The 18,734-nt window shown below is 33.7% G+C and overlaps 1 protein-coding gene across 1 annotated transcript in view; it reads left to right on the top strand.

Annotated features, from left to right (window-relative positions):
* The window catches only part of LOC149481448 (phospholipid phosphatase 2-like), a 29,042-nt gene extending 13,830 nt beyond the window's left edge, over window positions 1–15,212 (top strand). Inside the window, exons 2-7 of the mRNA XM_089705030.1 lie at window positions 4,837–4,936; window positions 12,218–12,372; window positions 12,936–13,150; window positions 13,550–13,676; window positions 14,019–14,201; window positions 15,075–15,212. Coding sequence (XP_089561156.1) covers window positions 4,837–4,936; window positions 12,218–12,372; window positions 12,936–13,150; window positions 13,550–13,676; window positions 14,019–14,201; window positions 15,075–15,194 — 900 coding nt within the window. The 3' untranslated portion in view covers window positions 15,195–15,212. The remainder of the gene's footprint in view (window positions 1–4,836; window positions 4,937–12,217; window positions 12,373–12,935; window positions 13,151–13,549; window positions 13,677–14,018; window positions 14,202–15,074) is intronic.
* The last annotated feature ends 3,522 nt before the right edge of the window (window positions 15,213–18,734 follow it).

Below are 18,734 nucleotides of genomic sequence, written 5' to 3'. Positions count from 1 at the left end.
GCATTTTTTGGCAGGCCCTACTTATTTCTAGTTACAAACATCCCTCGCGCAGCTGTCGCTCGCAGGGAAATGGTGCATATATATATCGGCCCTCGCGGGGCTTTGATTACAATCGTCCCTCACGGAAAAGATGGTGCGAATATATATCAGCCCTCGCGGGGCTTTGATTACAACCGTCCCTCATGGAGAAATGGTGCAAATATATATCAGCCCTCGCGGGGCTTTGATTACAACAGTACCTCACGGAGACATGGTGCAAATATATATCAGCCTTCGCGGGGCTTTGATAACAACCGTCCCCACGGGGAAATGGTGCAAATATATATCAGCCCTCGCGGGGCTTTAATGGCGATTGGTGCAAATATACAAAGGATTGATCATTAAAATGATCATAGATATTTGCTTTTGTCAACGAGGACCCACGAAAGAAGTTTTGGATATGACCGTATCGGATCTTCACTCTTCTAAGGTAGGTAGAAAAAGGTTTTGAAATCTACTTCACAGTGGGCAGTATAGTAAATGACCTAATAAATACAATAAAGGTTAGATACGTCAAATAATGGGCGCATGAAATTGATACTTCGTATCCTAAAAGTTTACGCTTCAGGAATCAGGAAACCACCATTGGTTTACCAATTATGGAAATTGGAATTGAACAAATTGTATTTACCAATGCAAAGCCTAATCACAACAAAGGAAGGCGAGTCGGATCAAATATCATCTCGCAGATGATTTGTGGCGGTGGTTTCGAGGATTGTCACCAAGCCTTGTGTCAACGGTATGTTTGGTATCGTAATTAAATGGCACTAGCCGACCAATTTTCATATACAAATATCGGAAGAGATTTTTTAATCGCAAAGCGATTGAATGTAACAAATGACGATTGATTACGTATAGTTGACCTCTCATAGGCCTATTTTAGTTGCCCGGTCTTGTAGGCAATTTATTTGACTCGTTTTTCAACCCATTTGACCTCATTATTGCACCCATGAGATTTTTCTTCGGGGCTCAAACAATAAATCGCTGAGGGATTAGGATAATCGTTTGTTAGACAAGTTTTTTGTCATCCCACCAGGATTATTATATTGTATAATAAAGTTATATACAACTATTAACGTAAAACGTTTAAGTACTCAACGAATGCTGAGAATACTGACTGTTGAGTTACACTTACATAGGATAGAGGATAAATAACGGAAAGTCAATCTTTCCAAACAAAAGCCTCTTATTATTAGATATTACTTGGAACCCCTACCCTTAACGAGAAAGCTCTGCCAAATGACTTCTCATTTCTTTGCTTTGAGGGGGGGGGGGGGGGGCAATAAATGAAATGTACAGGCTATACGGCTTTTAAAATATAAGTCTGGTAAGCGAACTAAACTTTGCTGGTTTAGTTCTTGCTATATCGCTATCCGTGCCTGCTTCTCGTGTTTACGGGTGAATTAAGTTTATCAATAGTCATAAATGCAATGCTATTCAGAGGATATACTGCATTTAAAACATGACAAAGTCTGGTAAGCGAACTAAACTTTGCTAGTTTAGTTCTTGCTATATCGCTGTCCGTGGCTGCCTTGCGTGTTTACGGATGAATAAAGTAATGTCCTGTCTTCGCATCCACAGCTAACTGTCCTATACTGTCATAATATTAACACAGATTCATTCGACATAGCTCCCCACGAGCTCAGTTCTTCATTTTTGCACTCGCACAACTGTGGACAACACAAGAGCAATGCCTCCATTGGTAGCAGTTACAATCAAGGGATAACTAACCTTAGGCTAGCCATATTACGGATGTTGGAACAACCGACTATATTCAGGGCAATTTTCTTTGTTCAGTGTAACGTTTAGACTGTCGTAGCATTCCTACGGAACAAAGATGGGATCAGATCTGCATCCTTAATGCAGTTAATCGAAAGGAGATACTTTCAGACGACGATAGTATTCAAAACCCACCATATTCCTTAACATAATAATGCATAGTTAAGCTTATAATCTCTCTTGCCATTATCCTGCAGCAGAATTCCTTGGCGATAATTTATCCTCGTTAGAACGAGCGAGGGTTGTTACGATAATATGAGAAATCCTAGTCAGTTAGAGACCTGAACGACGCGATAGAGTACCGCTATTTCAGTAGTAGTAACACCTAGAAGGGTGAAGGTATTCTAGAAAGCGGAACTGAAGGCCCGGTCAGCAGCATCAGCCACCTAATAGACAGTGTTCAGTGCTGCACCACTATAATCTGCAAAATGACTCTGACGGTATGAAAATGTGGAGTACATTTTCAAAATATCAAATGATATAGTTGGAATAAAAATCCTATTTGCCTCCGTCTATCCAAAAGACATACGGAGTAGCTAGTAGTAGTTGGTTGAATTAGAATAAAGTAACTATAGTTAAAATCCTTTGTTACTGACTGGATAAATTTGGCTCTTTTCCTATCTGACGTTCATATAGCTGTTGACTGCCTAGTGTTGTGCACAAACACTATTATTATAAACTAGCGGTCCACCCCGGCTTCGCTCGTGGTACTTACGTTTTCTCTTCATAAAAACCATCCTCGTACTTCAAGGAATATAAAAAGAATTATCGAAATCGGTTCAGCCGTTCTCGAGTTATGCGCTTACCAACACATTTTGCGATTCATTTTTATATAAGTATAAGAATAAGAAGATAAGTGACGTTATGTAGTCCCGAGGCTTTCGGTATATAAGTTCTGATGTAAATCATAATTATATCTTAAAACCGAATTGATTAAAAGTAACGTACTTGGCTGTAGTAATTGCAGTTTTGGGACACAGATAAGCTCCTTATCATTTTAGTCTCTTAAGTTCAGTATATTTGTTTCCAGTACAGAGTTTATGACCTATCAGTTTTAAATAAATAATTCATGCATTGTACTGAAAGTACTAGCCATGTTTAGATTATGATTGGTGGCGTTGGCCCTAAACATTAATAGATACCGCACGGTTTGGTTGGATGTTAAAAATCTGTATTATAATTAAAACCGTTTACCTGTTTTGATATTTTATTGCCTTATTCAAGGGGTGACCTTTTAAATTTATTTCTGACCCCAAAAGTAAGGACCAAGTTCTCTTCTTGTCCGCTTGTAGCAGGTTGGGTTAAAACTGTGTGAGTTGAGACAGGTGGTAATTCTATGTTAAGATGATTCAATTGTGCTTCTACAGAGTTCTAATTGAATAAATGAAGGTTTGAGTTTGAGGTATTTTTCCTCGTCGGGATCAGCTGTTGCTTCATTTTGTAAGTAACATCTAAATGCGTAATTGAAAGTCGTTACTGGCGCTTTCGCAGATTTACGCTAAAGATAGTGAAAATTGTAGTAACTTTAACTTTTCAAGCCCAAAAGGTTAACTAAGGTACGCTTGAACCAATCTCATAAGTTCTAATACTTTTAATCATTATGATTAACTTTTTGGTTCTTATTTGATTAACTTTTCATCTGGGATTGTTAATATATTATATAATATAAAAATTTGTGTGATCTATTGGTAGGTATACTATCTGCACACCTTACTCTTTCAAATAAAGAAATAAGTAATTACTTATGTATTCAAATTCACATTGGCGTCCATATATTGTACACCAGGTGGGTAACAAGCAGGTCTCAATGAAGTAAGCTTCAAATTACGGTCAAGTGTTTAATAGCTGTGTTTTACCTGAAAATAAAACACATATTAAATACTTACCTATATTTGAAGCTTACACTTAACGTCCACCTGTTGTGGATTTCGACTCAATGAAAAACATCCAGCGCCCGACATTATCGTGCGCCCCGCCACCTGGTGGAGAGGTGTGCGAGAGAGATAGCATACATACAACGGAAAGAGAGGGAAGAATAGGCGGAAAAAGCTAGGTGCCTTCTCAATGAAGTAAGCTTCAAATATAGGTAAGTATTTAATATGTGTTTTATTTTCAGGTAAAACACAGCTATTAATAATCTACGATCTACATAGTATCTATGAAACAAAAACGCTTCCCGCTGTCTGTCTATCCCTATGAATGCTTAGATCTTTAAAACTAAACTAAACTACGTAAAGGATTTTGCTGCAGCTTTTTAATGAATTGTAAATTACACATTTGCCATAGACACATACAATATACATGCACTTGATAATATCACTAACAAAGATAACGTTTTGAATAACTTACTACGTCATAACGTTGTATTTATAGTCTGTGATAGAAAGATAACCCGAGCAAGTATAGTTATATTATCTGTGCCCAATCTGCGGTAAATACGGCTCTGTGCCGATCGATGACCTTTCATACAATAATCATTGTGCGCAGTCAGCTAATCTAGATGGCTATGTCCCGTCTGAATCGCTTTGATTTATTTTTGTTATAAATCTGTTGCTTAATCTGTTCTGTTTGTTTTGATTTTCGTTGCAGTTAGGTTATTAAATTATGGAATTAGTTAATTAATGATAATTGCTTATTATGTCAACAATAGTTGTGACTTTACTTAATTACAAAATTATGTTTCAACTGCAACTTAGAGTCAAATAACATTGTTTTCAATTTATAAATTATGCATTAAGTTACTGACTACTAACATTAACTGATTATCAGATACCAGAATTCAGCATTCTATAGTTACTATTTCAACCCATGTTTTAAACATCGGGAAGCCAAGGAAGAATTCATAAACTAGGTATTAACAAATGTCCTACCTACCAAAATACTTCTACATAAAAAAAAATATCCCCATTACTACAGATTTTTAACATTCCCTCATTTGTTATATCAACCCGATTTACCTATACTTACATATAAATTTCCCTAATTATAGACATTTTAACAATTATTTTCTTGTTACAGCAAAAGGACTTGGAGTCACAACTCATCAAGCCCACGCGGTGCGGCAGCGGGCACAGCATCTGGTGGACTCTAGCTATTGATATACCTTTATTATTATTAGGTAAGAGATTAATCCCTACTAATCTCAGATACTTAGTATCGTTTGGATTTTCTCGCAATAAATTTTAACCTATTATTTTCGAAGTAATGCACAGTAGTGAAAGCATTTTCAAAATCTGTTGAGTTCAACCAGATTACCGTCTGCATCCTTATAAATTCACGAACGTTGCCTCCTAATAATATTTGTACGTATAGATAATCATGTGAAATGTCTTTTATCAAGACTGTGAAATGATTTCTGATTACTTTAATTAAAATGTGTTCAAAATATTAGTTTCCAATTCCAAAATAATCAATTAAAAAAAGCTGTTGTATTACTACGACCTATATTTTAATATGTAGATACTCCATAATTTGTCGTCTATTTTCATACGTTATTTGACAGATAATAATCTAAACGCACCCTATCCAGAAGTTGTGAAAACAGCCGTTACATTTCAAAATTTATAATACACGTATGACACAGATAAAATAAGAAAACTCTTATAAATATGATTCCATATGCTATGTTTATGATTCCAAAAGCCTTCTACCATAGATAAATTTAAAAGTTACAAAAAGGCGCGTAAAACTCAGCTCAATATTACCACACTGAACACGGATACAGATTAAATAACACAAAAATGTTTTCCCTAACATATCCCTAACGTTACATTGAACGGCATAATATAATGAAAACATCCCATGTTTTAAAAATAAAAAGGTGCTTTAACGGTTAAGTGAGCCGTATCATGATGCTATAATTATAAATCACGAGCATCCAAGAAATCGATTAACTGGCAACATTAAATTATTTTTAAACATGGTGATTTAATATTTAGGTTGGTTAACGTATGACGACATAAATAAAGAAACGATACTTACGGCAAACTGTAGTCGTATCAGAGCAAAAAAAATTAATACGTCATAAATGACAGCTATAAACATGAAGTCTAAACTGTCTAACCCTAATAATATTAAAAAAAAACTATGCATCACACGTGTGGACCCCACCATGTGTGTATGGCAGAATGCACGCAATCGCAGTCTCAAGAAAAAAAGAAAAAAAAAATACAAACACAGTCTAGTGTCAATGCCTCATAACTCATTTGTATCAATTAAAAATAGAACACACATGATGGCCATAGATAAAACTATAACTACATAATATTATGTTATGAAATTGATTTTTTAATTGAAACTTTCTCCCTATTATCATAAATATTGGAAGATTAAATTACTTGACGTAATTTTTACTTTACCGATACAAATTTATTTGTTACTATGAATTTATAATTATTATTGTTATTTATCTATTAATTTTACTCCTCAGAGAACGATCGATAATAATATTATTTCCCACTTTTAAGAATGGTTATGTTGATATTTAACCAACATTATTCTAAATAGTTACTTATTATTTATTAGCAAAACTAATTTAGTTTTTATATTCGTTAACCGTTTCATAGACCTACTATTAGAAAACAACATCTTATTTATCAAGTGAATCTCGAAACCTTTAAAGATAAAATAACATTATAATAATTACTATTATTTGAATAAAAACTTGTTAAAAGTATAAGAAGATTATAATAGTAGATATGCCTATAATAACACCATTTACCCTAATAATTAAGTCACCTGTTAAACAAGCTTCTATATAATTAGTAGTACCTAATATCGATGTTAATCGGGATACAATTCGATTTATCGACTGTTTAGATGTCGATTATCGATTCTTGTTAGTCTGTTATTTGTGTAAATGCTATAAAATTACGGTCCATAAACTTATTCTTAAATGATATGAATCTTCAAGGAATCTTTATTGATTTTATTTTCAAATTAACTGGCAATTAATATTGATGTAAAAGTAAAATGAAGAAAAAATCGTTTCATAAATCATTTACGTATTGTTTTAAATTTTTTCAGTATCCCGAGGTTTTTATTAACAATCTTATAACAATTTAGAGAATTGTATGGAATGAAGTCCGTTATCAAACATTAGTTTCACTTTTTGCGTATAGCGCCATCTAGCGTCGAGTAGCTGGTCACTGCTATGCAATGATTTGTAATTACAATATTTTCAATACTTGTACTCAAATCACCATGCTATAATTATTTTATCGACGTAATATTATTATTTGTAATAGTTTTTAACAAAGTTTTGGTTTTCATTCAATTTTCTAAAGGTATAGGTACTAATGACCTTTCATGTCATCACACTTTTTTTAAATAATTTAATTTAAATATAATTTATATAGTTAATGTTTTTATATTTTAGTTTATATAAATACACATGACTAAATCGTTTGAAATGTCGAGAGAGGGTCCTATGTTATGTGCGCTCCGATCGGTAAAATGCATTATGCAATATCATATTAATAGATTTGTCAGGTGATCCCACTCATAATAATATTCATGGGATAAAATATTATAATGTTTAAATAAATGTCTTAATTAATTTACCTACGCAATTTATTTAATATTAATCGAGTAAGTAGATAGGAATATATCTTGCAAATAAATAAGATAAATTATTATTGTCTTCGTATTATTCGTATAGTATTTTTCAAATATACAAATTAATATTTCATCTAATGACTGAAAATCTATCCATACATCACATGAAAAGCCAAAGGTTCAACATTATCTTTCAATATACGAACTATAAAAAAACATCCCTGGCCGCTAATACTTGGAAGAAAATTAAAAAAGAAGCACAAATCTCAAAAAAGGTGCCAACCGCGTTCCAATTTGTTTCTTTTATTCCAGGATCCTAAGGACAAAAAAGTTTCGTTCACTCTATATTCTATATTCTTCAGTACCTAAGTTATAAAGTGGTTATAAAAACATTGCTGGCCGTGTTTGCTTCCAAAAAAAAATCACAAATCTTCCAAAAAGGCGCCAAACATGTTCCTATTTTTTTTCGTCGTTTGAATCCATGGCCTTCTAGAATATTGGTGATCCTACTTCATAGTTAGGGTTACTCGTGGTGTTCAACGTGATAGCATTACGTATAGTTACATCACAAATATCCTACCGGGTCACCGTCACAAGGCCAGACATGTTTACATAGACCAGACATTAAAAGGGAACCTTCTAGATTAACTAATAATAGTTTTGGTATTTCTATATTTGCATAAAAAATCAATTTACAAAACACTTAAATAGTTATAGATAGTGAAGTGTGTGAAACAGTTGGTAAAATTAATTATTCTTGTAAAAAGCGTATCGCATCTTATCTTGTAATGAAACGTATTTCAAATTGATGACATTGAATATTCACTAATTTTCAGAGGTTTATTTTAGTGTTCACTAGCGTGATACTTTTATTTGCAGTTCATTTCATCTAAATACTTTAAAATCGATTCCATAGAAATTTCATTACCAGATACATTACCTGGAATAGTAAATGTTTATATCAGGTAAAAATAGAGTCTAAACAGATATGTATCACATTAGCAATAGGGAAAAAAACAAGATCATTTTCTACAGCTTTCTTAAAGAAAATATCTAAGGTGTAACTTAGAATCATGAATCATTTATGCAACTGGTTTTGTAGAGGAAAATAAAGATAGGTAACAAAACATCCAGTTAGGTTTAGAGAAAAGTACAGTTTTCTGTAAGGCTAATACTGTCTATGACTGTGATAGCTCGCCGGATTAGCACGCTGAAGTGGCAATGGGCTGGGCACATAGCCCGCAGAACCGATAGCCGTTGGGGCAGAAAGGTTCTCGAATGGAGACCACGTACTGGGCGACGAAGCGTGGGACGACCACCCACAAGATGGACAGACGACCTGGTCCGAGTGGCAGGGAGCCGCTGGATGCAGGCCGCCGGTGACCGGTCGTGGTGGAAAACCCTGAGGGAGGCCTTTGTCCAGCAGTGGACGTCCCACGGCTGAAACGACGACGACGACGACGACAATATTCGTAGCAAATTTCAAACACATTGCTTCAGTCACTACCTAGTTCATGAGTATCTTTTACTCCGCAAATGCAAAGGAAAAAATTTCAACGGAATTTAAGCAATAGTCAGACACCAAAGCACCAAGCAAGGTATCAGAATCAAACATAACATTACCCGCCTCTAAGATTTTCAAAAACTTACCTACTCTACCATTTCCTTAGGAAGCCAATTCTTGACCATTTTGTATCACAATAATAATTTGAATTTCCTGTTTCCATACACACGCTAACGCTACGTAAATTTCGATGCAAGATTAAATATTTATAATCGACATTTCTTACCAATGAACCAAGATTTAAACCCGTCAAAAATATTATGCGGAAGACGCGTAAGTCACCTTGCGAAACTGCCAGGAAAATTTTGACCCCCTCACACAATTGCGCAATTGCCAAATTATTATGACATTGACTTTGAACCCAAAACACCGGATGTAGGGGTCCAAATAAATTGGTTAACTGGTGCGAATGGCCACATCAATGTGATTATTACTTGAAGACATCTTTTGTTTGGTTAGGACCAACGTTAGGACCGTGGTACATTTGGATTAAAGTGTTGGTAAATAGAAATTAGTGCACTAATATCCGAACACAAACACACACACTTGTCATAATAAAAAAAATAATTTGGAAAATCCAAAAGTGCACGCCTCATAATTTTTTTTTAATAAATATTTATTAATTATTATTTTTGTTTATTTAATAACAATTAAACCACATCGAATCAGACCCTGAAAAATGAAAGGGTTCTATTCCTGAGCATACTCAAGCGTAAGAGAAAAAAAAAGACTCGATTAGTAAAGTATTTCGGTCGCTATCGTGTTAACAAGAAAAAGGATCCGCACATACAGACACACGGACGTCTAAGACAGAACTTTTTTAAACTGTTTTTTAACTAGTTTAAATAACAAAAATGACATCAAAAATATCATGAACGTTAAAAATAGTGTTTTTTCTTAGGCGCGGGACATATACAAGCGGCGCGGCGCGCATCGGGCGCACCGCGGGCGCGCCAGCCGGCGCGCCTCGGGCGCGCTGCCGGCGCGCATCGGGCGCGCTGTTGGCGTCCGAAAATGATATTTATATAGAGAGGTTAAATGCATTTTCTTCATGCATAATTTAGTAAAATTATGTTTTTTGTGCTAAAAGAGATTTGAGATAACGTTAATTTGAAAGTAACGATTTTGTTTTGATAATTCCTTGTAAGTAAATAGCGAGGATAACCCCACGATTGCAAATATATCTTTGTTGGAAATGTTGGAATTTACTTGGAAAATTTTATAGTACTTTTAAAGTAATTTTAAAGTAGTAGGTACTGGTGTAATGATGGAAGAAAAGAAGGTTAAAATAACACAAAATTTATATTGTACTAGCGGTCCGCCCCGGCTTCGCCCGTGGTACATATTTCGCAATAAGAGGTAGCCTATGTTCTTTTTCAGGGTCTAAAGATTATCTGTGCCAAATTTCATCAAAATCGGTCCAGTACCTAGTTTATGCGTGAAAACCATACATACATACATACATACATACATACATACAAACCTTTCCTCTTTATAATATTAGTATAGATAAAATATGGTTTTCAAACACAGGTTTACATTTAAACCATATAAATCTTATCATTAAAATCTCAGTTCAAAAGTATTTACAGTACTGATCATTCCACAATATTATTACAATTACAAATAAATAAAAAACACAATCAAAATCAGGATTATCTTTATTTCTGACATTGTAAATACATGGGAACTTTCATTATGCTCTTCTTCATTTTCACTTTCCCTACTGCCATCACCTGTGTAAATCATTTCATCGATTAATTCAATTCACCTTTAAAAACAAAACGAAGAAGGGTATGTAATAGCAGCTCTATATAATTCCACACAGAGAGAACACATTTTTGACTGACAGGCTACCGTCTCCTACTATAGACCGGGAGATACTGACACAAAATTTCGAGTCATTTGTAACAGGATGGTGGTTCTACAGGGGTCTTAGTACGCAATGACAAAAATGAAAATGATGGTGTGAACGCTGGTACCGGTGGCTTAGTCGCGTGGGAGTTAGTCGAACTCGTCGGAAAATAGCGAAAGTCAAACGATTTGTAACAGTATGGCACTTATTTTTCCTGTAAGTTTGAGGATCAACGAATATAAATATAAAATTTCAAAGATCTAGGTGTTGGAAATTTTCACTTATATAAATTAATAATAAATTATTTTTTTAAGTATGACAGCACTTTTTCCCCCTACTAGAAGTATGGCAAATATAACAATGGTCACATTTTATCAAATACTCTCCAAAAATCCAAATGCAATACTGGTACAAAAAATTTGGCGAAATAAATTTTTTTGCAGATTTTCGGCGGTATTCCATTTGGAATCGTCCGAAAAGTATGGCATGGCGATTTTCGTAAATGGCTGCATGACGATGGTTACCTGTGCAAAAGTTAGCCTGGTACAAATGGTTGAATAATTGTTTTATTTAAATCAACACATTCGCGTCGGTATGGCGGGCTGTAAGTCACACCGGAAAAGTATGGCATGAGACTACCGCCTACTTCTTTTTTATGGGCTATCGGTAAATTCTAAAATTTTTGTGTTACAAATCGTTTGACTTTCGCTATTTTTCCGACGAGTTCGACTAACGCCCACGCGACTAAGCCACCGGTACCAGCGTTCACACCATCATTTTCGTTTTTGTCATTGCGTACTAAGACCCCCGTAGAACCGCCATCCTGTTACAAATGACTCGAAATTTTGTGTCAGTATCTCCCGGTCTATACCACCCGATTTGTTTTTGATTGTGTATGACCGTGAATTGACCTCTATTTGGGGAAGCGCGCCTGCGGTACGCCTGCGGTACGCCCGCGGCGCAACGGTGGCGTGCCGCCTCGACGCCTGTCCAAAATTCTTTCATACAAAATGTATAAGAAGGATGTGGTGCAAAACAGATTGAAGAGGCGCGCTTATGGCACGCCCGCGCCCGCACCGCTTGTGTTTGACCCGCGCCTTAATATGTGTGTGTATGTATTATCTTACAAGTGCAATGTATGATACATAAAGACATTTTAAGTTTGAAAAATCAGATGTTTTGCGCGAAGTGACAGTAGTACCCACCTCAACGCTTCGCTTATGAGGCGTGCAAAACGAAAGATTAAAAAAACACAGCGTAGACCTAACCTAACTTAAACGAAAAACAAAGCACGAAATAATAAACTATAGGAAGTTCATGAACTTCCTATAGTTAAAAAACTCTGTAGAGTTTTAATAGCATTCGCCTATTTTATTCACAAAACGAATTTCATCATACTAATATCATCTATTATTTATTCACAGTACTCCTTCTCGTCGGTTTATTCGAGTTTGGCATAATACCACACCACAAGAACGGCTTCTACTGCAATGATCCAGCTTTGTCACATAAATTCACGGGAGATACGGTCAATTTTGAAGTCCTCATGTCTACCGCCATTTTGTGTCCTTTGGTGCTGGTAAGTGGCTTCTTCAATTGACAAATAAGATTTTTTTAATACTTTTGTTCTTAAGTAATCTGTTATAATCATGGAATTAAAATTTTAATCACCTGACAAATAATAGGTACGGATTCAGCTATTAACTCAGCACTAACAGCTGTTTTACAGTAACTTTTAAGTCATGAATAAAATGATGCTGAATTTCAAACAAAACATATTAACCTTTCATGCCTTAAATATCAAGCAGAATGAGATACAATCCTTCTGCATTTTCCTCGTACAAAACTTTCAGTTGTCTCTACAGATTATTACGAATTAGGTATATCTATACTAATATTATAAAGAGGAAAGGTTTGTATGTATGTATGTATGTATGGTTTTCACGCATAAACTACTGGACCGATTTTGATGAAATTTGGCACAGATAATCTTTAGACCCTGAGAAAGAACATAGGCTACCTTTTATTGCGAAATATGTACCATGGGCGAAGCGCTAGTGAAATATAAACAGATATTATCACGTTGGCCATTCCAGCAACATTGCAACCAATCACAACTCACATCCAAACTTTATTTTCCAGGTGTTCATAACAGAGTACATCTTCCACACATCGACGTACAGCTCTCAAACCAAGTTGCAACATGTGACAAGGAACACGCTCCTCATATACAGGAGCTATGCGTATGGCCTGTTCTTTAACTTGGGTGTGATTGAGGTCATGAAAGGGCTCATTGGGAACCCTAGACCGACCTTCTTTGATATCTGTGAACCGGATGCTGCTAAGACTTGTAATGGGTAAGCCAATTTTACCTATTTTAAAGAGACTAGAGTAGATAATTTTAATTAGGTAGATCTTCTGCAGTTTTAAAGCGACAGTGATAAAACTAAATGTAAACTGAATTTCATGTTCAAGTCATGAAGCGTTCAAAACTTTAAATAAAAATCACATTCTAAAAAAAAATAGCATTCACAATCCGAATAGATTGGTTAAACACACTTACAAATGAAGGCTCATACAATATTTTAAATAAACTTCGTTTCAATGGATTAGTTATTGCAATAACCTGTCTTGTTTTTATGATTGACGTTTCATGTGAGCAAGAGCAGGACACAGCTATGGTAGAAAATGGTTGAAATTTATCCATTGTTTAACTTTTTATTAGTAAGGCCGTTAATTTATTTCACTCTTCCCAGGTCAGAATATGTAACAACATACGAGTGTACTTCAACAAGATTCTCCAAATGGTATCAGAGCGACTCCTATCACAGTTTTCCCTCTGGCCACACTTCTCTGTCTGTGTATTGTGGTCTATTTATGGCGGTAAGTTTCTTTAAAATTATAATATGCTAACAACTAAATTATTAGAACAACAACAATTTTATTTCTATTTATTAACTACTAGTTTTCCTTCCGCGGCTCCACCCACGTAGGTCAAGGGAAAACCCGCATAATAATATTATGTTTAAATATCATCCAAATTGGTTCAGTGGTTGTCGTGAAGAAGAGATGGACAGACAAAGTTACTTTCGCATTTATAATATTAGTAGGGATAATTATATATATACCATATAACATTTCTCATTCTAAAGTCGCTTATGTGTTTATATAGCTTTCTATTTAGAAAAAAGATTTTTATTTAAGCATAAATTTTCCCCATTATAGTGGTACCTCCAAAAACGCGCGTTCGACTGGCAGCACCGCACGGTATTCCTCGTGCCCGTCATACAGATGACGTGTCTGACGTACGCCGCTGTGACGTCACTCACGCGGATAACGGACCATAGACATCATTGGTGGGATGTGCTTACTGGCGCTGTGATTGGGGTTACCAGTTTGGTGTATACGGTTAGTAAAATTTTTCTATTTTTTTCTATAGATTGATCTCAGACTATGTAGAGTTTTTAATCTGTGGATCTATGAAAAACAGAGCTAAATAAACTTTTAATTGATGTTATTAAAGGGAACTAGAACGGAATTTCTTAAACTCGTCATAATTCTTCTCGTACAATAATTTTTCATAAAAAATCTCATAATAATTATTTTAGAAATTAGTTTTTTATACTCTGTCCATTATATTATTTGCTTTTTGACAGCTTCACGCCTATGAAGGATTGTATTGTCTATGTTAAAATGTCATACAAATAATTATCGTTCTTCATGGACAGGTCCCGCCCACTTAGTGATGTCTACACAGAATTATTCAATGATGGGTCGATAGATTATAATAATCGATAGAAATACTCTGTAAAATATATCCGATGCAGAAAAACTCTTCTATTATGTTATATAATTTAAACGTAAAGACAACCAAATTGTAAGATAGAAACCAATAAATAATAAAATATTAGTTTAGTTTAGTTTTAACATACAATGCATAGATATGTGGTCTTATTATTACATATCTTATTAGTACGTTTACGTTGTAATTATTATTTACGTACCTGATTCGATTTATGATAATATTTTTAATTTATAATTGAAATGGTATCACAATCGATAATCTTTTGAACATCACTTCTGGTATCACCCGTCGAGCTGTCAAAAAGCAATTCTTATAGTGGACAGACTATAACAGAAGATACCTATGTATTGTGTTGTCTGTGTTATTACTATTAGTAACGGTAGTCGGTAGTAATTGTCCGTATTGTATATTTTATTTATCCTGTAATAATTCGAGACGTCCAGTTTCTCATACTGAAATTCCTTTTTCCATTACAGGTATTAGTACTCTGCAACAATTTCAAAATAATGTCTAACTTGGAGAACAAAGTTATGACAGAAAGTCAGCACACCGTTCAAACGTTGGTCTTCGATGAACGGCAAAGATCTTCTTTATAATAAGAAAACACAACTTAACATATAACAAATTAAAAAAAAAATTGATGTAAGCCCAAAATATATTGTACGTCAGATTAAGCATAATGCAGAAATTGTTTTAGATTTCTGCCGTTTGAGATATGGCAATGTTTGGACCAATAGCGTTTCTACAAAATGACATAAATAAACGCGGGAACGAATGGCGCTTTCGCAAATCGCATTGGCTCTAATTTAATTTTTTTTTGTTTACTTCATCCACTAAGCTATTCATGAAAATAATGAAAAGTTCTTTTTTAATGTTGCCTGCAATTATAAAAATATTTTGAATGGATTTGAATAAAAATATTGTAGGTTATTATAAGTAATCTATTTTTAAGTATGTACATACAATAATAATTTATGTCAGTATAACTGAATATTGAAACCATAGTTACGTAATTTTTATATTACCGACATGGACGTATAAAAAAAGACGGACGGTATATCGCCTAAACATTGAGTGAAGCCTAGTAATGGCGGCGAAACATCCATGTGTGTGTGCCATGTTGCCATGGCAACAGCTGTCCTGATGACAATGGCGGCTGTATTTTTTTTCTATAAATTTTGCCGTAATAATTTTGTCATTAAAACATAAAAGAAATAACTTGCTTCCCTGTGGAATGTAATCCCTTGTGTTTTGTTATTTAAAATTGTACTGTTGCGACACCATTTAACCACGCAAGACGGCATTTTAAATATTTTTTGTGAAACAGTGACGCAGTTAATCAGCCGGTAGTTCACGACGTAATGGCGGCCGACTAGCTTACTATGGTGAGAGTGTGTGCGTGTTTATTGTCTTTACACGATCGCTAGCTTACTATGGTGGCTTCACGTTGTTTGTTCGTAATACGGCGTCCGTCTTTTTTTATACGTCCATGATTACCGATAATTATTGTTAAAATATAGTAGACTGTAAGTTTGTCAATGCTCTTGATTAGATATTATGCTTATTTTTATTTATATAATATATGATATTTATACTTACTTTTAACTTCACAAACAATAGAATTCACGTAGAAAATTAATGATAATAATTTTGCATTAGTAGAGTTCAGTTACTGAAGAAATAGCTAGATACGTTTATTTATAAATAGGTACCTATGAAAGTAGAAACTCATATGTTATTGAAAGTTCGTTTTCTAAAAACCATACCCATAAGTACCATAATTAAGTAAAATAAATGATATAAAAAGTAATTCTAATTAAAATTTTAAATCTTTACATAAAGCCTAACTAAAATAGAATAAAACAAACTGATATTGAACAAAGTTCAATATTTACTGGATATGTCTATTTTTCTCATTGCTTTGCAATATTTATTCTACATTTAATAATCCATACAAACGATGTTTTTGAAACCGATTGAGATTTATTTATCTAATAAAGTATCATTGTGTTATTTTAACCAATGCTGGTCATTGTAGGAATTATTATTTTTTAAACCTACCTTAAGTTTTACTTTTACGATTTTTTTAGTTATTTAAGTCTGTAAATGTGATATTACTATATTGTATCCTTATTTCTAAGTCTTTTGTACTTGTTGTAAATAAATATTTTTCCTTATAAATTATTTTATTTCTTACCTTGTTTGAGATGCGTGAGATTTTTCTAGCTAACGAAGTAAAATATTGTTACATAAAGGATCTTAATTATTCTTAACTTTCATGAATGGAAGTGCTATACAATATTGGAATTTTACCTCAATAAGCATTAGGCAATATTACATACAACGCAAACATAATATTTTTAAGCAAGCAGCTACTGATGTTTTTTTTTAATAAACACAGCGCAAACAAATAATATAATTATAATATTTATTTATTTATTTAATTTTATACCTCATCAAGGCATCGAAGTTAGCCCCGACTGATCAAAATAGATTCGAAAATAAAAATAATAAATAATTTGGAAAATCCAAAAGTGCACGCCTCATAATTTTTTTTTAATAAATATTTATTAATTATTACTTTTGTTTATTTAATAACAATTAAACCATATCGAATCAGACCCTGAAAAATGAAAGGGTTCTATTCCTGAGCATACTCAAGCGTAAGAGAAAAAAAAAGACTCGATTAGTAAAGTATTTCGGTCGCTATCGTGTTAACAAGAAAAAGGATCCGCACATACAGACACACGGACGTCCAAGACAGAACTTTTTTAAACTGTTTTTTAACTAGTTTAAATAACAAAAATGACATCAAAAATATCATGAACGTTAAAAATAGTGTTTTTTCTTAATATGTGTGTGTATGTATTATCTTACAAGTGCAATGTATGATACATAAAGACATTTTAAGTTTGAAAAATCAGATGTTTTGCGCGAAGTGACAGTAGTACCCACCTCAACGCTTCGCTTATGAGGCGTGCAATAAGAAAGCGTCCCCAGATAGATATCCGTCCGTAAGTAGAAGAATAAAGGTGTACACTGTACAACTAAAATAATAACGACTTTTGAAAAACAAGATAACTTCACAACTCACAAGTTATACATATATAAGTAATAAGACATAACGCTAACAAAATACAGAAATGTTAGGCTAGACGTAAGTAATCAATAAAAAATCAAACGATTAGTCAATTTAAACATTGCATGAAACGTATGTATGTACTCGCAGACCCTCACGCTGACTACACAAATAACAATATAATAGGCGTTGCTCAAGCAATGATTATTTAAATAAGGATGTGGTATTCGATTCCCGTGTGATGCAATTTGTTAAGATGACATCAATTTAAATAATGGTCGGTATGTGATATTCGGATAAATCGCGTATTTATTAAAGATATTATTTATTTAGAGTTCGATCAACTGAAGAGGATGTTATCAATCTGATTTTAAATAAATAAAAAAAGTTATAATTCATTTGAAGAATAACTCAATTACACTTTTGCATCTTCTAGAAAATTCTGTAAAGACCTCATCCAAAATAATTGCGACTAAATGTGACAAAATATAACTAAAATATCCTCAAGTAGGTGAAAAAATAAAATATCCTCATATCTGTGCATAGTAAAACATTCCATACCGAAAAACACAAAAATAAACAATGATGATTTTAATAAATAAACAGATGGTGCAAGTGCAACTGCCCCCCTAGTCAAGTGGCTTTCTGTTAGCGTAGCGTTCAATAGAATAGACTACGAATGTATGAGATTGACGTAACCTGTAGATACTTTGAATCGTCATAACATTTTTTAACATTTAGGTACCACCGATTCGGAAAGCAGTTTTACATGTAAATTAATAATAATTAATTGTACAAGTTTTCTACACGTTACGCATTCTTGACTATAAAAATTAATACTTTCTCACTTACATAATAATCTTATCAAACAAATTTATAATGTTAATTGCAGTGTTTCCGTTAAACTGACACACATAGATAACGGCAGATCAAAGATGGAAGTTTTGGTTAAAAGATAGTTAAGATACGCGTGTCTAATTATAATATTAACACATTTTACTATGTATAAATTAATATAGTAATCCGTTAAATAACATCATCACTACATATGTAGTAT

Source organism: Colias philodice, chromosome 16 (genome assembly GCF_061535455.1).
Source record: "Colias philodice isolate Cphi_HAF_F1 chromosome 16, ilColPhil1 Martin Lab GWU primary, whole genome shotgun sequence".
NCBI lineage: Eukaryota > Metazoa > Arthropoda > Insecta > Lepidoptera > Pieridae > Colias > Colias philodice.
This window is presented reverse-complemented; position numbering and strand designations above follow the sequence as displayed.